This window comes from Plasmodium fragile (assembly GCF_000956335.1).
Source record: "Plasmodium fragile strain nilgiri unplaced genomic scaffold supercont1.81, whole genome shotgun sequence".
In the NCBI taxonomy this organism is placed as follows: Eukaryota; Apicomplexa; class Aconoidasida; order Haemosporida; family Plasmodiidae; genus Plasmodium; species Plasmodium fragile.
The window spans coordinates 17,282-38,239 of NW_012192661.1; the positions used below are offsets into that span (position 1 = coordinate 17,282).

General features: G+C 38.2%; 4 protein-coding genes across 4 annotated transcripts; 2 read left to right on the forward strand and 2 right to left on the reverse strand.

Moving 5' to 3' along the window:
* Window positions 1-124: 124 nt before the first annotated feature.
* Window positions 125-1,666, forward strand: AK88_04898 (uncharacterized protein; the record flags this gene model as incomplete). Its single annotated transcript, XM_012482502.1, has 1 exon — window positions 125-1,666. One exon carries the CDS (start codon window positions 125-127, stop codon window positions 1,664-1,666), a length of 1,542 nt encoding a protein of 513 aa, XP_012337925.1.
* Window positions 1,667-2,549: 883 nt separating this feature from the next.
* AK88_04899 (uncharacterized protein) lies at window positions 2,550-10,088 on the forward strand (the record flags this gene model as incomplete). Its single annotated transcript, XM_012482503.1, has 9 exons — window positions 2,550-6,633; window positions 6,764-7,407; window positions 7,598-8,413; window positions 8,575-8,643; window positions 8,868-9,062; window positions 9,236-9,286; window positions 9,438-9,588; window positions 9,787-9,957; window positions 10,021-10,088. The coding sequence occupies 9 exons, from the start codon at window positions 2,550-2,552 to the stop codon at window positions 10,086-10,088; spliced, it is 6,249 nt and encodes a 2,082-aa protein (XP_012337926.1).
* Window positions 10,089-10,329: 241 nt separating this feature from the next.
* Window positions 10,330-12,572, reverse strand: AK88_04900 (uncharacterized protein; the record flags this gene model as incomplete). Its single annotated transcript, XM_012482504.1, has 8 exons — window positions 10,330-10,459; window positions 10,619-10,759; window positions 10,850-10,965; window positions 11,087-11,202; window positions 11,362-11,541; window positions 11,777-11,918; window positions 12,110-12,245; window positions 12,412-12,572. The coding sequence occupies 8 exons, from the start codon at window positions 12,570-12,572 to the stop codon at window positions 10,330-10,332; spliced, it is 1,122 nt and encodes a 373-aa protein (XP_012337927.1).
* A 2,114-nt stretch (window positions 12,573-14,686) lies between these two features.
* AK88_04901 (uncharacterized protein) lies at window positions 14,687-18,135 on the reverse strand (the record flags this gene model as incomplete). Its single annotated transcript, XM_012482505.1, has 5 exons — window positions 14,687-14,845; window positions 15,382-15,476; window positions 15,629-15,874; window positions 16,049-16,249; window positions 16,422-18,135. 5 exons carry the CDS (start codon window positions 18,133-18,135, stop codon window positions 14,687-14,689), a joined length of 2,415 nt encoding a protein of 804 aa, XP_012337928.1.
* Window positions 18,136-20,958: the final 2,823 nt, after the last annotated feature.

Sequence of the window (20,958 nt, forward strand, 5' to 3'; positions counted from 1 at the left end):
ATACATGTATATATATGTACATGTAGACATGTGGGAGGCACTGCTAAGCTCCCCTCCCCCACTAGCATACACACCATGTTAATTCAACACCCCCTCTGCCAAATGTGCCCCCACCACCACAGGCATGGTTAAAAATATTGGTTACAGCATAAACATAGACGACAGCGCAAAGAAGCAAGCGTTAAAAGTTTTTGACATTTTAAGTAAAGAATATGATGATGTTATTCAACGGGCATTCATGAGAATCCAAATCATTTGTGATGATTGTATAAAAGAGGACGTTATAAAATTTCTTAATAGTAACAATGTTATTATAGAAGAACAAAAATTAACCAACAACGTTAAGAGAGAAGACAATGTAGATGCGGAAAGTAGTCACCTGCGTGATGAATGTGCCCACTTACGTAAAAATGAGGTAGAAGAAAATGAAAAAGACGCGGTCAGCGAACCAGCGAAGAAAGAATTTGGAGAAAATGAAAAAATGTTGAGGGTTCCAGTTGCTGCGGATAGTGCAGGCAATAGCGTCATGGGGAAAGATGAAGAGGAGGAGAATTACAGCCACAAAAACGTTGCTGATCAAAATGCAAGCAATAAAGAACACTGTAGTAACAATGCAGGTAGCACCCACCTGAGCAGCGATCACAAAGATGCCCCTGTAGAGGACAGTTCACCACCCAAGTCGAATGAAGGGGCACAGGAGGATGACGCGGAATATGAGACAAGTCACGGAACTAACAAAAATTACACGAATGAAAAGGAAAAGAGTGAAAGTATTTCGAAAAAAGAAATAAACCATCTGTTACACAGCACCTCCAATGAGGAGGAAAGAAAAAACACAACAGGTGAAATATCACGACAGAAGGATGAAAAGACAGAGGTCGATCCCCTTAGCGATGACGTTAAAGTAAAAACGAAACAAAAAAAGAATAAACACGAAAAAGAAAGGAAGGAAAAAAATGCGGAAATGCATAAAATTGTATTTTTATGCTACCCGTGTGTATATAGATGTGTAGATGCCTTTACCAAAAAATATAAGAAGAGCTGTTCCAGCAAAATTTTGAATAATAACGTTAAGATAGCCACCTCCAATAAGAAGAAGAAGAACAATGTGGAAAATTCAGTGACTAGTGCGAAGGTGGATACGAATGACACAATGGCAAGGACAGCTAAAGGCAAGGATGACCGACAAATGGGGGGCGACAACCTAAACGATGGTATAAGCAACAAGGGCAGTCGTAACAGAGGCAACGCCAAAGGCAACAGTCGCCGACAGGCAGAAGCCAATCACGACGCTGCAAATGCGAATAACTCCGTGGACGTGAGCCGTGACCACCCCCAGCAGGCCAACAAGAGCACTAATAGGAACGATGAGGAAAAGGCTATGGATGACAACCAAAACAGCGCCAATAGCATCAAACACGAAGACGCTCCAAACACGGAACAAGAGAAAAGCAAGGAAGAACCAAGTGACAAGCCAAACAGCGAAGCCGTAATCATGTGCACAAGTTGCTTGACGAAAATTGAAAAAAGCAACTACAAGCTGCACTGCAGAAGTGACTTTCATGTGTATAATGTCAAGAGGAAGTATAAAAAGCTCTCCCCCATAACGCTGGAGGAATACGTCGAAATCGATTTTGATGTGGCACACTTTCATGTTGATATGTGAATTGTGTCACTGGGGCTTGCATGTCATCATAAAACGCTTTGTAGTTTTTTTTTTTTTTTTTTTTTTTTTTTTTTTTTTTTTTTTCTGTATCTTATTTGAAAATTGTTTCAAGCTTAGGTGCATTTTTGCACATGTATATATAATATGTAATTTTTTCGAATTGCGTTACGTTGCTTGTTTTTTTTTTTTTTTTTTTACCAATTTGTGTTAATAAATATGTAGATTTATCCCTGTCCCATGTGTGCCATTAATATGTGTACATCTCAGGAGGCACACGTGTATGTACACACGCATGTACGTATATGTGTACGTTGGCATGCTGACTATTCATTTGTAAACCGAATTAAATGCTTTATACATATGTGTTTATTTTTATCAAGATATAACAGAAAAAAAAAAAAACAGCAATAATGAAGTAATTAAATCATTATTCATCTTTCTAATTGCTTTCCGTTGCTACGTGAATATGACTGCGTTGTATTGCAATTTTAATCACCCCCCCTTTTTTTATGCTGATTTGTATAAACAAAAATTGTCCCCTTTAACTTTTTGGAGCAAAACAAAAAAAACATTTTTTTTAAAATACCAATTGGCGAAATAGTACCCCTGTAAGCAACACCATTTAAGGACATGCTTTTCTCAAGTGCTTTTCATGTGGATTAAAAAGAAAGTAACCTTTTTTTCCGTTCCAATTTGATGTACCGTCCTATCCCGTGCTGATCACTCGTGTGGTCATCAACGTGTGCATTTCCATTATACTGTACAAAAGTGTAAAAAGCAGTGCAAGCGCAGCAGCACATATAGAAAAAAAAAAAACGCGCTTTTTTCTACAAGTGCTATATGTGCGCAACGAAGCTGAAGGAGAACTCTGCCCCACACAACAATGGAAATAAAACTGAACGTAATATTCAACGAAGTTTTATTAATGAGGACGGACGAACATGGCATAGAAAATCACGACAAAGTGTTTGTCGATAAGCGGCAAAATGTCCTATGCGTGCAATGCATGAACAAAATATTTTTCAACAAATCTCCCTTATATAAAAAATATGCGCTTTTTAAAAGTGTGAATGAAATATACTCCATAAAGAATTGTCAGGACTTTCGGTACCACTTTTCTTTCTTCCTTCTAGATCACACTTTGTTTTTGTCAAATACGTTTAGCTATTTGGAGGGTACGTCGGAAAGAAGTGTCGATCACTATGGCAGCAATAGTGAGAATGGTTACAACTGCGATGATTGGCAACTGCGTAGAAATTTCTACAGGGTGGAAAAAAGCAACGGAGGAAAGAAGTTAAACGCAGAAGGTGCTGGAAATAAAAACTGTTATGCCCATGCGGCCAACAATGAACTAATCACATTGGCCACCAATGCATGCAAAGAATTTCTAAGCACCTGCTCTGAAGATCTTTGTAACATTTTTAAGGATGCAATTTATACTTGTGTACTTGTCAGGTTAAAAAAATTCTCTACCAATGAAAAAAAGTATTTTTATATTTTTAAATTATTAAAAAAATTAATGGATGATGTGGCAATTATACACATTACATTGAAGAACGAATCGGCAGTCATTGAAGAATTTATAAAGTTGTTCGTGCAGAATTATTCTATACCTGATGATTTGAAAAACAAGAAAAAGGGGCAGGATTGCTCTTCTTCCTTGGGCGCCCCAAGCATTTGCCCAAATAGCGGGAGCAGCAGCGATAGTGGCGCCGCGAATGGAGATGACACACGTGGGGATTGCCGCAGTGGCAGCCGCCGCGACAGCAACGGTAACCGCGGGCACAACGAGGCGCTTCTGCTCACACTGCAAATTATTTATAAATTATGGGGTGACAATTCACTATGGCAAATTAACAAAGAATTGCTAAAAAACTTTTTCTCGAATCTTATTAAACATTTTAAGTGCACCAACAAAAACACACACTTGTGTAATTACTACATAGAGTTCATTTATATAATTACGAAAAATTATAATGATATAAGTTATTTTTTTAATACAATAATTTTTGGCACCCCAAATAAGTTTATATCAAAAGCCAAGAAAAATCGCGAACTTTCGCTTGTCCCCCGCGCAAGTTGCAACACCTCCTGTTCGAACACCCACGGTAGGTGCGGTAGCCGAGATCGCAGCCAACATCACACACAACATCGCAGCGGCAGCGTCAACGGCAGCAACTGGGGCAGCCAAAGCAATACCCTTCGTGACCACCTCTGTTCAAACCAACTGTACGGGAAAAATGACGGCCATTTTGAGCCTTTCCAAACTGACACACCTGAGCAATTTTGTAAACGTAGCCAGAATCCTCCGAATGAAAATGATCTTGAGGAGAGTCAAAACGGAACTGAACAAAGTCATCAGGAGGGTGGGAATATTTTCCAACGCAAAGGCAGTGAAAAAAAATATAACAAAAAATACGTCAAAGAAGCCCAGGCCGAATTCGAAAATGTGAATCCAACACGTGTGCAAGGGGGGAAATCCCGGTTGAAGACTTCTTGCGGAGGTAGAGGGAACAACACAAGTGCAGATGTGTGTGGTCAAGCAGATCAGCACATCTCAACGAGCAGTCCCTACAACAGTGACTCATTTTATCATGCTACACCATCCGAAGAAGAAAATTTCAATGCATTGTGTGTGCAAGAAAAGGAAGAAAATAAATCGGGTTTCAAATCGTCGCAGAGTATTAACACATTAGTCAGATGCACAGAGTATGGGCAAGAACTCACTGACATCAATCATTATGGGGAGGGCACCAATTGCAAACATAGTGCTACCTACTATTGCGACTCTTTTGAAAGAGAACGTAGTGTGGATCAAGACCGAGTATCGGATGAAACAGCGGAGAGGAAAAGTGAAAAGCAGCTGTCCAAGCTGCGTTACTACCATGGTATGAATTCCGGCACACACAGCAGTAGCAGCGTCCCCGTGCTGAATTACTGTGATAGTGGCAGCACGACCGGTGAGGGTTTAGCATGGGTTGAAGAGGGAGAAGGGTTGAAAATGCTGGATCAATTGGAGCAGTTTGATGAGCTTCCGCATTTTGAAGTGGGTGAAAGGATACAACTAATGCAACAGTTTCAGGAGGGGGACCTGGGCCGAGAGGGTAGCGCAGAAGGGTACCCCCGCATATATCGAGGAGGAAAAGAAGAACACGAACAAATAAAGCATTCCGGGGGGAGAAGCAGCGCAAGTATGTTCTCTAAAACGTCCAACACCGATTCGGATACGGACAACGATATAGACACCCTGTGCGCGGAAGACAGGTACGAAGCAGATTGTGAAAAGTGCAGCAACAACACCCCCTGGAAGATACCAAACAAGAGAGAAAACATTCAACATTTCATCACTCTGTGTAATAACCTACAAGAAACGCTACTAAATAATTTTTGCAAAGATACTCAAATGAAGTGCTTAGAAATATTTTACAAATTCTGCAGCATACACAAAGCCATTGTGAATATAATTTTGTCCAACACGTCACTGATAGAATGGGTCTTCGATTTTCTCTCAAACACAAAATATGAATGCTTAAGAGAAAAGACGTTGAAATTTTTAGTTACCTTTTTTATTCACAATTCTCTTTTTGCTCATACCCATGCACATTATATGATTGATGTCCTAATTGACATAATTTTGAAATACGTAAATAAAAAGTACAGTGTGTACAACCAGATTAGTGATGACTATTCGAACTTCTTTAACTTTTTAAAGGCCCTTAATATGCTCATCGATGGGTCCTACTCTTCCCTAACCATATTTCACGTCTTCAAAATTGTTAATATAATTCCATTCTTAGTGGTAGTATCAGCCCCTGATACTGTTCCTACGAGCGTTCAACAAATCGTCGCTTTTTTTGAAGATTTTATATTTGGAAAGGACGAAGGGATCTACAAAGAGAGCTTAAAAGTGAAACAATACGAGGTGGATAAAAGGGGTAACAATCAAATGCTTTCTCTGACAAAAAAGGAAGCGTTGTCCACGTTGTGTACGAAGGAACAACCTTACGCGCTGGATGATATGTTGGCGCCTAAACAGAAATGCAACAATGGGGACGGCTTCGCAAATGAAGTGGAAACCCGGTACTCCCTCCTCGGCTATACCCACATTAGGAACAGAAATAAGGAGAACCCCATTTGGGGAAACAACCTAAAGGGAGAAAAACCAGGTGATGTTGCTTCCCCCTGTGAGGACAGAAGGAACCAAAAGGAAGAGTCAAACAATCAAATGAACAAAGTTTACATAACCAATATTGCAGCCCTATTTAGAGTCCTGAAAACAGCTTTAAAAATAATGAAGATGGTAAACACCAACAAGGCAGATGTTTACGTAGAACTCATTTTTAACGAGCAAAATGATTACCTATACAATGTTTCTGTAGCCGTGATGAAACTGCTCTTCTCCTTAATATATATCCTAAACAAAAATGAAAAATTTTTAAACAACCTAAAAATAATTGACGAGCAGGAAGACGCAGACAATGGGAGTGACTTACAAGTGTTAACTTTCGTAAAATTAACACTCTACTTATTTATCGATTTACACACTTTTTTTAAAAAGACCTTCCAGGAAAGCAATCACCCCTTAGATAAGGATATCATTTACTTTATTAAATTTTTATACCTTTCTTGTATTTTTATCTTTGAAAATATATGTATAAAAAAAAAACTCTTTCGGAATGTAAGCACCAATTTGTTTTTCTCGTCCTTTTTCACCCCCTTCTTTCACTTATTATCTGGTGTTTTAAACCACGTGGAGAAAATTTCACCCTCCCATATAAGACAATCACTCAGTGCAACGAAACGTCAAGAAGTAGCGCTGTCACGACACAACGATAAATGCGTTGCGAATAATGTGGAGGAGTCTGGTTCACTAAACTTTGAAATGTACAAAAGGAAAATGAGGAAGGTCTTGATGAAGAGTAAACCCTTCACCCTCTTTTTTCAATACGTCTCCGGCAAGAATTATGGTAAGGGGGGAGAGAGTTCCGCGCAAGCGGGGTGCACTTTACTAATCGATTGTTTACTCGCATAACGGATTGCGTGCCGAACCGCATCGCCGTTCCACATGTCTTCACTGCGTGCTCCCCCATCGCGCAGACCCCGAGTGTTACAGAATCCTGGAGATGCTGTTGCACGAAGAAGACGGGACGCCAAAGGAATGGGAAAACATGGAGGATATTTTGATCGAAATAATAGGCAAGCACGACTTTTATTTCACCAAAGTTCTACTCTTTAACTTTAACGACAACGGGGGCATCATCGAAACGGTTATTTACATTTTGTACCTCTGTGTGACGTATGATAGGAAATTCATTGAGAAAAAGTTAGCCGTCAGCAGGGAGGACAATTATGTGGAAAAAATTTTTTCATTTAACGATTACGAGGTTAATATTAACCCGCTCTTCCTATTCATGTCTTTATCCTATTCCTACTATTTTATAACCAAGGAAAAAATAGCATTCGTTTTTAAGTGCATCCGAAAGGAGATGCATAAAATTAACTTGTCTGTATGGCTGGATATCAAAAAGATTAAAAATATTTACTTGGCATTTGATTGCATTTTCTCCTTAAAAATTAGCAACACCACCTACAGCAACTACTTCTCCTTCATCATTCACGTAATCAAATTGGAGCTCTCCTTGTACACGTCCAGCCAGTCTGGGCTGGTGGATCCACGAGATCAGCGAGATCGGCAACATCAGCATGATCAGCGATTTTATTTGTCCATTTCCAAAAATGGGGTAAGTTACACATTTCGGAGGGGGAGAGGAATCGAAAAAAAAGAATCCCAGCGACGTGATTCAAAATTCGCACACATTGCGACCTATGCACGCACATTGCAGGGGATTCTATCCTGAGTAATATGGCCACAATGTGTTGTCCCTCCAACGCAGCCGTCACATTATGTGCACCCCCTCCCCATCACCTCAGGATTTGGTGCAAAAGATTTTCGAAAATGTAGAAATGAACACCATCGACAGTAACCTCGCCATATATGTATACTACTTGATAATCAAGTTACGAAAATATTCTGTAGATCATTACAAAACTATGAGCTTATACAAAATGATGAACGCAGTCATCAGGCACATGCACACAGTTGTAAACACGGAGGACGAAATTGAAGACATCTTCTGTTTTTTTTTTATATTTTTCGAAAATTTGGAAGCATATGCACAGACGGACATTTTTAATATAATCACCTTGTTGCAGAAATTGACTTATTATGTGAAAGCTTCCTTAGCCAATTATTTTGGAAAAGCAAAGGAAGGCGCAAATGCAAATGAACACAGAGATGAGATACTTCATGCTGATCTCAAATTTGAAAAGTTCTTCTTCTATTTTATTATAAATTTAATTTTATTCTGTAGGAAATATAAACAAATTCAAAATATCAATGTATTGTCTTCCTCCATAGCTCTGATACAGCTACTACTCTACTGTATTCAGTGTAGCAATAACTATTTTGTGAGTTTATCTTTCTTCATATTATCTTTGCTCATTTTGCCTTTGCCCGAAACGCCACAAAAAGGTTCCTTCGTACTTATGACTGTGTCAACATCATTTGATAAAAGTGCCGACGAGATAATCCCCTCTGATGATAAATTAGCTGCACAAACTGATTTGACTTCTGGCCGAGAAAAATATGTCATTAGACGGAGTTTGTTTTTCCCCGTCGTCAACAGTGAAGACGTGATGATCAGAGTTTCTTCCCTCTCGCTCTTGCTATGTTTGCTTCTAACCAACGTAATATATGCATCATCTAGTTTTCTTAACTGCGTTTGATCCCGTTCGTTTTTACTTACATCGCTTCAGAGTACACAGTAAAGGCTCGCCTGACCAGTGTTACCTTCAAGCATGTGCACTTTATGGTACATTGTCTGATTTGCTTTTCCCCCCTGCGGCAGGATGTTCTATTTGTAGAAGAAGAGGCCTTAGGATTCTTCATCACCCTTATTAATTGCTCCTATTTAAGCGTTAAATTGATTTTGCACCCCCCGCGCATATTAATGCTTTGAGAGGAAAACCGAGCGGGGGCACCTCAGCATTTAAACGCGTTCTTGTAACCATTGTGGGGGGCTGCTGGGAATGTCCACAACTATATTGCGACTTTATTTTTTGCCCCCCCCAATATATTGCCATGTTATTATGACCCCCTTACTGACTCAGTTCCCCTCTTTTCCTCACCCCATTTTATTAGGAGTGGAATGAAACCATAAACGATTTGCTCTTCGCCATATTCAACGTCCTCCTACTTTCCTCTACTTTGAATTTACAAACCAAGTCATTTTGCTTTAACTTCATTTATTCATTTCGGCCGTTCTTCTTAAGATTCATATTGCGGTTAAATAGGGATCAGAAAATTATTATCCACAAGTTGTTTTTTCTCCTCATAGTGAGTGCCCCGCAGTTTGGACAAAAAAATTTGCTTATTTTTTTTGCACCGCTTTGTCTAATCAGAGGTGTTGCTGCGTCCCTAACACACCACAGAAATGTGTGCTCCCCTAATATGGGACAACGCTTTTGATTGTATTCACCGATTGTTTTTTTTGTGACTTCCTTCGGCAGACAGTTAAAATAAAGCCCTTGTGGTTCGACTTGAAGGTCTACGGCGAAAGGGTACTTAAACGCAGGGTGTGCGTCGGCAAATGCTCAGCGCATATGCCACGAAAATGCATCAGCAATATATATATTAGTACATATATGTATATTCATCTATATGTATACAAATACGCACTCGCTCCCTCGCGCCCCCCCTTTGTGCCCCCAGATTTTGAAGATCATTCTGAATGTTGTGACCAAGAAGGATCTCGACCTCGCGACGTTTCACTGCATATCCTCCCTTGCGTACGAGGTAATTAGCCATACGCAACAGTCCTGTTATACAAACCCATTTCGCACCTTCGCATTACTCATTTTCGGTTCGATAGGCCTTCCTCTCAAGGGAATATAAAACGAGGGGTCCCTGCCAAAGCGGTGGTAATACTGACCAGACATAACAATAATTGTAGTGTGACCAGCAAAAGGGAAATGGCGGTGGTGTGGTGCCGCGGTCGCTGGGCTCATCACTGGGCAGACTGCAACGCGGCTAATTCTACACACACCCCTTCCCACTGCAGCAAATAAAAACGTCATAGACAATTTGGAAGAATACCTGGAAACGTATAAAAAGAATGTTACGGACAACGATAGGGATGATATTTTCCACACCTCCTCTTTTAGCAAATTCAAATGTAATTTTAAAACATGTAGTGGAAAAAGGGAACAAAAAGGGGGGACAAAACTAAAAAGTGTTAGCTCATTTGCACTTTTTTTTTTTTTCAATTGACATTTTTTTCTCCCCTTTTTTACAGGTAAACACATTGAAGAAGACGTCGTTTTGTCTATTTTAAATGCGACAAGGTTGTTGTTATATCGATAAAATTAGGGACAAAAAAAAAAAAAAAAAAAAGAAAAAAGGCTACAACTAAATGTACACACAATATTGTTTAAAAATTAATGTCATTAATTACATTATATGTTTTTAAAAAAAAAAAAAAAAGCCTATATGCGTTACACCGCTGGCTGTTTGAAACATTCAAAAATGTTACTTAAAACAAAAAGCACCTACACCATCTAGCATGAGCAGCTAAATATATTTATGCGCATGCCGACGGACTCATCTAGTTGTCATTTATATTGTTGTATAAATCTACATTGAGCTCGTCCACGTTTTCGTCAAACTTCCTCTTGTAAGACAGCACTTTTTTATATGTTACTATGAGAAAGAATAGCAATATGAGGTTAATCAGCCTATAAGGCAGGGGGGAGGGGACATGATTAGAATCAGCGTAAGGTGAGACAAAGCGGAAAAAACAAAACAATGGAGTGAAACGCAGCGCAGTGCGCTTCGCCCCTTGGATTAACCACCAAAGCGCAACCTTTACAGTCACCTTATCGGCGTCAACTTACTGTATATAAAGTATAAAGGTGTTTCCTATCTCCTCATCGTCATAATATAATGACCCATAAAAAAGTATTAAAAAAAACTCGAAAAAGCGAAAATTGATTAGTAACTTGCTGAGTCGCACCACCCTCTCGTTACTATAATTTCTGCATTAAATTAAAAAAAAAAAAAAAAAAAAATGTCAAGTCAGGAAAATGGTACACTTTTGTTTGCTTTGCATCGTGTCCACTTCTAACCTGTTCGTTGAGTGCAATATAATAGACAGGGGAGACACCAAAATTGATGAAATGCCAATAATTATGTTTTTAAAAATGTGCGTATCGAAGGCAATGCACACGCATATGGTCATAATCTGCAGTAGGGAAAAAAAAAATATATATATATATTACTAAAATGTTGCATTACTGCTAAATTGCCCAGACAAGCATTACGCTCGCCTGCGCTGGCGAATTTTTCCCAAAAGAGTTACCAACCTGAGAGAATATAAAAACGAATATTTTGAACGGGTTAACTTCGTACGTTTCGATGATGAAGAGAAATGTGACTATCCTTATTTGCGAGTCGATCAGGTAAAACAGGAACACGGATACTGCAGTGTGTGTGGGAGGTCAGGGGTAGTAGAGTGAATGAAGGGTGTTCCAAAAGAATGTGCAACGAATGCATAGGAAATACTGGCCCTACGCGAACGCACGCATATAAGCTGAGGCACACGTATTCACAGCCGCGTGTGCCAGCGGCGAAGCCTTACGTAGGTACTTCTTAGTTTTGTTGTTGGACAACTTAAGCAGGGGATACGTCCTGAACGTGTTCTGTATGTTTAAGATCATAGAGATTATAAAAATGATTGCTATCGACAGGGAACAAAATATTCCCCTTAAAAAATTCATGACTATTAGGGAACTGTCATTGTAGGTGTAGTCTAGCGTGCCTGCAGGGAGAGGAGGGAAAAAGAAACCGATGCTTTATGGTAGTTACGCCGTTGCTCGAATGTGCTAATGTGCGCCTCCTTGTCCCCTCACAGAGGCAAACAATTATCTGCACGTTTACACATCTGCGCATCCATCCGTTTTGCCATTCGTCTGCGAGCTAAAATATCGCCGCGGCGTGTTTTCGCTTTGCATGACGCACGTGGCACCCAAGCAGCGCTCATGTCTCGGTATTACTTTTTATAAAAACGCTGTCATACTGAAATATGACTATGTTGTAGCAAATGTAAAGAAACGGCAGGTGCGAAAGGGCAACCGACATGAAATGATATTCTTGAATTTCATCCGACAGGAATAATTTGTCATAGTTTTGGTAGCACTGAAGAGGGGGTGCGCGCGGCGGAGGAAAAAAAAAAAAAAGAAATTATACACATATACATCTACACAAAATTGTGCATGCTGGTACATGCCTCCAACCAGATGCACGTGCTGACACACCACACGGTGTAGGCCCACATTCCTGTGAACAACTTGTTCACGCCTTGGCCAAAGAGATTACTTTTGACTTACTTGTGTGTATAAGTGAAATCCGAAAAATGAGGACAAGGAAAAAATAAACTTTTGGTCGTAAACGTTCAGGATGGCCAAGTATGTCCACAGGCACGTTTGTGTGAGCAGAAGCAGAAACGCCGTTACATTATAGGAACTGCAGGAGGGAAGGGGGAAAGGCAGTGGTGACATGAAAAAAAGGCGTTACTCCTGGTGCTATGCGAATGAGACTGTGGACGACCACCTCGGCGCAGGATTATATCAGCACATGCGCATGCATTTGAGGGCGTCCTTTTTATGCACTCGCCTCCCTTGTTCATTACCAGAGGTAAAACTTAAGAGCCAGCACCAGCGTAAAGATAAGGCTTAACACATTAAGTATGACAATCAGTATGATTAAAAATTTGTTTATTTTGGTGTGCTCTTTTTTTGCGTTCGTGTCCAACGTGTTATCACTAGGTATATTACTTTTTATAATAAACATTTTATTTACTAAATATTAAGTGCAAAATGGGTTCATGGGTGGTTGCTACTTTGTTTCTGTGCTTACATATGTCCGTCTGCACGTGCCGCAGGGGGGGAGGGATGATGCGTTGATAATCTGTCTGCGGCTTTGAGAACTGCCTTCGTGTGCGTCCTTAACCCCCTTGATTCACTCGATAGGTATAAGTGTCCCTACGTCCTGTTCATGCATCACTCTGTGTTACATGGTACATTCAAGTATCCTTTCCTTGGCACGTAAGTAAGTATATGCGTAAATGTACGTGTGCATACATTTATGAATTCTCTCTTTGGTTCAATTTAGGCCATGAGCGCAGCTCGCTTCCCTTACTAGCATCGAACGAAAAAAAAAGTAAATCTCCCCAACAAATTTTATATCATACAAAAATATTGTCTTCCAAAAGTGAACTTTTGCATATTATATTTCCATGTTAGAACAGAACTCATAATTGCACAGGTCCTTTTGTGGAATGGGGAAAGCTTCCAAATAAAATATCAGCTGTGAAATATATGCATAATATGATATGAGGGGCAAGATCCTATTTTCTAAGGTAAACCGAAAAATGCGCATAAGTCATGAGCGTAATTTTTTTCACATTATAAAAAGGTTGTAATGAACGCCCGGCCTCTTCAGAGGTAAACAAAAAAAAAAAAAAAAAATTAAATTAAAAATAAAGCAGCCCCATATATTGTTCCATTCCATACTGTATATCGTATCGCAGCAGAGCGTGTCATGCCGAACCATGCCATGTTGCACAGGAACTCAAAAATAGCTAAAGGAACAATTTAAGCGGGTACCAAAAAAAAAAAAAAATAACTAAACCAAGCTACTATTTCTTAGCAAAAACGATGAACAAGCGTTGCGCCAAAATGGGAAGAAAAAAAAAAAAAAAAAAAATTTCCATAAACTTGGGCCAAGCTGTTCACAAGCTAGCGAATATGCATTCATCAATCAAAGGTGAAAAATACAATGATTTACTGCCAAGTTGCAAAAATATCCATTTGGAAATGTGCATGTGAAGAAAACAATTCTGGAGGAGGGGAGGTCTTAGAATGATAAAAACATGAAACACACGAGATTAACAGTTACACATGTGGAATGCATATGTCATATGCTTAATGGACGCCCGTGGATGTATACACCAAGGTATGTATATGTATTCATATGTTCACCGCGCAATGGTGCTGTTGGTTCATTCTTTAGCATTCACTTCGTCTTGTTTCGTTTTCCCACAAACGGGTTAGAAATGTATATATACTTATTAGGCATATGTGCATCCATTAGGCGCACGAATTCACCAAAGGTGTGGCCAATACATTTTGTTCCCATCGTTACATCCGCCCCGCATCGAGGGAAATGAACCGCGTGGGCATGCTGCCCCTTTTTTACCTTCTACGCACTCGTGTAGATATATTTACGTGTACCTCGTTAGACAAATTAAATTGTCCTACATTGCACAGTCGTGTAACAAGGGCACAGTCCATCATGCCCTCCCTCCACTGGCACGTGAGCATCCCGCAAAAAGATCCGAACTTTCCATTTAAAAGGTAAAAAATAAAGTTAACGAAATGTGTACCGAGAATGCTACATAACACTTTTACTACACCCACCTTAGGTATCACTCCTTTTACTTAATTTTTATCACATTTGATTGTTTTGTTAAAACTCAATTGGCAAGACACCTGCTTGTAGTGAGGTTGGCTAACCCATAGGTGTGTTGCATTATTTATCGATCCTGTTCTGCATGAGCTGCAAGAAAGTTTCACTTCGTTCCAACGTGCGCAAGAACAAAGAAACCTTTCCATTCGATAACAGGCAAATAAGAAGTAAAGAAAAAAAAAAAAAAAAAAAAACAGCACAAGCTTCATCGTAAAGGGTATCATTTAAAGAAAATTATGTTACAACACATTTTCTTCACAAGGGAAACTGATCTATTCTGTTCACAAGAAGGAAAAGAAGTTACATTGATCCTGTGCTTGCGTAATTCTTTACAAAGCCATTAACGTCAATTTAACAGTGTAGTAAATGAGGCAAATGTTGAGTAAGCAAAATGGGGCATATGAATCATGTAGTGCCTCATTGCACCTGTATCATGGTTACAAATTTCTCCTTGCAAACGATTGCAAAGTTAAAACAAAAAAGGTTGATAAATAAATAATCATTATTTTAAATACCAAAGATACAAATAAGGAGTTTACATTAAAGCATATTCTATTCAGGAAGGCATAAAAAAGGCACATTGTTAATTTTTTAATCTAATGGGGGGGAGCAAAAAGAATAATAATAAAGACAAAAATATCTTTTCCTTTCAACAAAAAAAAAAAAAAAAAAGGAACAAAAAAATATGTACCTTATGATGTGCAAATATATATATGTATATACATATAATGTACACATTGGGGGCAAAAAAAAAATACAGAAGAATTAAATCGAAAAGGTCAATTAAAAAATAACACGGCATTTAAAAAAGTTGGCGCACTTATGATAAAAAGAAAAAGAAGAGGGAGAGGGGAAGGGGTCTCGATAAAAAAAAGGTTTACAGAAAAATTGCACACACATAACCTGTCGCTTACGATCCATGTCTTGCATCTTCCCGTTTGTCACGTTTTCTTAAATTTCATTTTTACAGTCATTTTGTTCCATTCTGTTTCATTTTTTTTTTTTTGTTTTTTTATTTTTGGGTTTTACTTTCTTCTTAATTATGTTGATTGAAATTAATTTGTTCGAAAATTTAATTTGGACAATACTGTACGACATACGTTGATATAAAAATAGCAGCCGCTAAACTTACTATTAGGAACACCAGGGACAATATTTGAATTAGTAAATTATTTTTCAGAAAGTACTTCAGTTGGTTACGCTTTAAAATTATGCCGATTAAAAAGCCTGCACAAGGGGGGGAGGTACACGTGGTGTGGAGAGTAAATGTGTGACGCGTTAAATGTTAAGCGTGTTGTGTGCAAAACAAGCGGCGTGCTTCCCAACAGGGGAGCTAAAACATACACAGCTCAACGTGGGAACCCCGTCAAAATGCCTACCTCCAAGGAAACCAAAAAAGTGGCTGTATATATTAATACTGACGGTGTTTAAAGAAAATTTAAGAAATAGGAGGAGGAGGAAAAAACAAAATAAATGCACACTAATGCTAATTTTATCCACATTAAAATTTGTCATCATTAAAATTTCTGAAAAAAAAATTCCAATAATTCCTGAGGAGCTGCTACTGCTTTCGGTGGTCGAGTAGCAGTACGTTAAGGGGGAGGATAAAATTATTCCATAAATGCCTACAAAAAAAAAGGGGAGGAAGAAAAGGTAAATTTTGCAAAAAATGTGTTTCGACAAGCGTGTGTACAGTATAATTATATAAATACATGCTCGTCCACACACAATGGCCATGAGAAAAATTCCTTTTTTTCCACAGCCAAATAATGCTCCAACGTCCCCTCACACGCCCTTACCTGTAAAAACGTATACTAAAAAAACAACATATGTCCCATACAAATATTCTAACAAGAATCCGACGGTTAACTGAACATATGTATTTGCACAAATGTGGTTAAAATTCGAATGTAAAAATAGTGCTGTGAAAAGGCGATAAAATTCGGCCTTCTTGAAAATATTGTGTGGGAAATTGCTTCCAAAATTTTTTAACGAATCATCTGCACAGGAGGGGGGGAGGGGGAAAGAAAGAAAAAATTATTACATGCTGGTGGGTGTTAATACGCACGCATTTTTGCGCATCCTGATTGATTGGAAGAACGCACTGCGCACAAACTGGACGGGATATGGGGAAAACGGCCTCGCATATTTCCTCTTCAAAAATGATCTTACTTGATGGGGTTAAGGTAAAATCAGATTTGATGGATATAAGGAGAATGAATATTACCCATTGGATGAAAGTAACGAAGAGGATTAAACTGAAAATGGAAAACTGTGGAAATATTCTATAGATAATTTTTTTTATTGTATTTTCGTTATCATTGTCAATGTAAATTCTTTCTTCTTCTAAATTATCCAAATCATTTTTATGAATGGTTTTGTAAAAATGGTCATTAAATTGTCCATTTTCACGCGCAGAATAATTATGATTTAAAAAAATAATAATTTTTTCCTTTCTTCTTCTTAACGTTTTTTGTGGAAATATAAAAAATCTTCGGTTACACCGTAAGCAAGATTTAACTTTGCTTTTTTCTTTTATAATTTTTTTTTCCTCTTCAACGGTACTTGCGTAATTCTTTTGGCGTTCTTCTTCCTTCATTTCTTCCTTCTGTTCAGCATCTTGTAATTCACTCACGTACGCCTCATCTGTTTCTTTGGTAGCAGGATACTGCTTCTGCGGCATTGTGAATTTATCTATATTTTCGCTGGACATTATTTCATTATACTTATTCTTCTCATTCACATTTATTATATAATTGTCTAACGTTTCTTTGGTTTCACTTTTTTCTTTTATTTTTATATTAGTTTTTATTTGCTTTCTTCTTCTACTCTCGTATCGTTTTCGATTGTTATAATAATAGGCATTCTTTTCATTATCCTTTAAGAAATTTAAAAACTTTGCATTATCTGTACAGATACTGCTCTTGTTTAAAGTACGTTCCTTTTTTTCTCCTATGAATATGGGCATGTGTGCTCTTTTTTTCGACTTATCGTAATGACTTTTTTTGTTAATTTTATAATTTACTTTTAACAAGGTGTAATCATGATGATCCCATAGGAACTCTTCATACGTATGACTCATTTTTAATTTTTTTTCCTTCTTTAAATTGGTACGTCGGTATCTTTCTGTCCTTGAACTGCTACTGTTATCATCTTTTTCTTTATGTTTACCACTTAGTAAAGTGTAAAATTGGATTGTCTTGCTGCTGTCTAGATTGAGTAGTTCAAATGGTTCATGTTGTTCTTTTTTTCTAGACTGTTCCTTATTAATGTCATTATTTTTTCTTTTTTCTTCGTCATCATCATCGTCGTCGTCATCCTCTTCTTCTTCAGAGTCACTTTCTTCACTGTCCTCCTCCTCATCATCATCGTCATCATCCTCATCTTCCTCTTCTTCCTCTCCATGTTGATGTTTCGCCTTTTCCCCATCTTTCGCATATTTCACACTTTTTGCTTCTTTTTTTTTCCTCTCCGCAGTATCCGCATTCCCATGCTTGTGGTGCGCATTGTCCCCCTTGTCCTTCGAGCGCTTAGCGCTGGTATCGCTCAGCAAAATGCTGTTGCTTTTGCGCTCCTTCTTCTTCGTAACGTTGGGGCTTTTCGGGGCGTTGGAATCTATCGGAGGGGCAGAATCATTATTGAGATTGGAATTTTCCGCGGCTCCACCTCCTTTTGTGTCGCCGTTTTTATCATTATTTTTGCCTCCACCATTCGTCTGGCCCCTACCGTTTTCAGTTCCACCGCTACTTTTATGATTTCCGTTTTGCTTGTCCTTATCCGGTTTCTTTTTTTTATCATCGTCGTCATCATCGTCATCCTTTTTCCCTCTCTTATCCTTGGACTCCAGAAAAGTTTTTGCATTTTCTCCAGATTTGTTGTTTTCCATTTTGTCGTTGCGTAAATGGTCGATATGTATATATAAGACTGTTGCTTGGCACCTGTGCGCTTGCCAATTATATACTTCTCCTTTTTGTGCTTGTTAAAAGTCACAACAAAAAAAACTTCACGTAACGACGGTGTATAACAACCGTGTAGCCTTGTTACGCAAAAAATTAAAAAAAAATGAAAATACCAAAAAAGGGGGGGAAAAGGAGGGAAATAACGGGGGCAGGAAAAAGGCAAAGTGGCGAAGCGGCAAAGTGGTGAAGCGGTAATGTGATGAAACGGCAAAGTAACAAAGTTGCCAAATAAAAAAAATGGCAAAATAACAAATGACAAATGGGGGAAAAGAAAACACTTCCCAGCACAACACCTACGCTTTTGAATTAACACAAAAACGTCATGTGTTTCCTGTTGTCCTTGTTTGTTTTCCCCTCGGACACCTTTCTCCCAAACATTGAGTACGCATGCACAAATATATATACGCATACATATAGCACATTGCAGTACTCACATATTAGGCTGTCCTGGTTGCAAATACACATACTACATCGTACGCGTTAAAATGTGCATAGGAGCAAGTATACAAAACACATACATTAGCGTAACACGTACATATGCGTGTTAACTACATACATGAAGCGCGCAGGTGCGGCGCACGGTACATTATGCGTCTAGACGAAATTATGCTTCCCTCTTTGGTTCTTTTAATTTTTTACTCATCGCGCGTAAAGGTATACACGCAGCATGTGTACCGAATCGCGCGAACAGGTTGTTATATACATGGCGTACATAAAGATGATGGCGCGTACATATGGTACCTTCATGTCACACTTACATATTTTAAAACTCGTTCAAAACGTTACTCTTAAAAAAAAAAAATTCACCAATTACCCATTTTCAAAAAAATTTCCTCTTCACAACAAGGTAGGGCGAGGGTACGCATATTTTGCCTGTTCACAAAGTAAAAATATATATAATTGAATTTTAAAAATTTATGGAAAAAAAAAAAAAAAAAAAAAAAACGTGAAAAAGTGGAAAAATGGAAAAATGGAAAGGTGAAAAAAAAAGAAAAAGAAATTACCTAACCTAAACAGATTATTTTATGCGTCGGTAAAAAAAAAAAAAAAAAGAAAAAAAGAAAAAATAATATCTTGTACATTAAATGAGAACATTTAAGGAAAAAAAAATAAAATAAAGATTTTAAACGGTAAAATAACATTTACATTTGCTAGCGCATTATTTTATATGGCCATTTAAACTGCGTCACTATATGCGGTATTCCATACAAACATAAATAATATACATTCCTTATGCGGATAATTTGCGCTCGTAAACTTAACCCATTATACCATATATTATACACGATACATAAGCGTATTTGCTTATGCATACTTTTTTGGCACGTCATATTTATACCCACACGGCACATGTAGCACTACCGCTGCTGCAACTTTTTTTGCTTACCGCTCTTATAGGCAAAACAAAAAAAAAAAAATGGGGAATATAAAACAGGACAAAAATGTTCGCTACATGGCGGAGAAAATAATAACAGTTCCACATATGATATGCCAAAGGATGACATCATAAAATTAGTAAACGCAAAATTATTTTTAAGATGTATAGAGCAAAAGCAGGCTTTCCTTGTTGTTATCTTTTTTTTTTTTTTTTTTTTTTTTTTTTTTTTTCACCTGGACCCTTTTATTTTGGTTAAATGATGTTCCCCACATGATACTTCTTTTTTCTATGTCATTCATTTTGTTGTTGCCGCATTTATTCAAATTCTTTGTGCAGCTTCAAACGTGTTTGTCATTAAGGCGGTACGTATTATTAGAACAAGGAAGAGAAAGGCACATGTTGTACGAAACCAAAAGTGTCCTGTGCGGTGTAGCAAATTTTGTACACGTGTTTGCCCACGTACGTATACCACGTTACAAAAATAGCGACCAATGGCCATGCAAATACAAATACGTGAATTAAGCTAAACACTGACTGGTTTCATATTTTAAAAGATGTAGCACTAACGCTAAATTGAATGCGCACACAGCAAAATCCCCTATGAGGGTCACACCATCAATACGCACCCATGGATGCTCCACATGGAAGAGTGATGTGCAATTTTCGTATCACATGTACAATATGTGCACATTTGCACGTTCATATTGTGGGAAGGAACGGCCATAACGTCATTAATCGAAAAAGCGCAATGGCGATGCACCACCTGGTTTTTCTCTTAACAACAAACAGGGCAGCCATAATGGCTCTAAAAAAAAAGCAATGGTTTGCAAAATGTATGTCATGAAAATGTGTCAAAAAAATATATATTTTTTGCTTGGCCTCCCCGGAATATTTAAATATAAACTCTGTTTACCACGGGTGGCATATTTTTTTTTTAAACAGATTGTTATAAAAGGGAAATATAATAACGTCTTTTGTATCTGTATGCAGAATTCATCTAAGATTCTATTTACTTCCATTGGTGTTCATTTCCTCCAGCTTCCTTTCATTTCCCATTTCTTTTTCCCCCCCGACATCCACCCCTCCCTGTTGAGCAGGAGGAACATGTGGTTACTTCACTAATTTAAAATATTACCAATTATACCTCCATACGCATATAAGTATAGAAGAACAAATTAGACATACCCCTTTACATGTACAGCTTCTTTATTATTCTTATTTGCCACTAATTTGCGCGTATCACCTGCATTAACGTCAATTCTGGTGATAGCGCCGTCAGTCCTCTTTCACACAACAGGGGAGGTCCTTTTATAAGTCCCCATTTTTTTAGAGGTCCTGTTGAAGGAGCTCTCAAACAGGAGGAAAAAAAGCC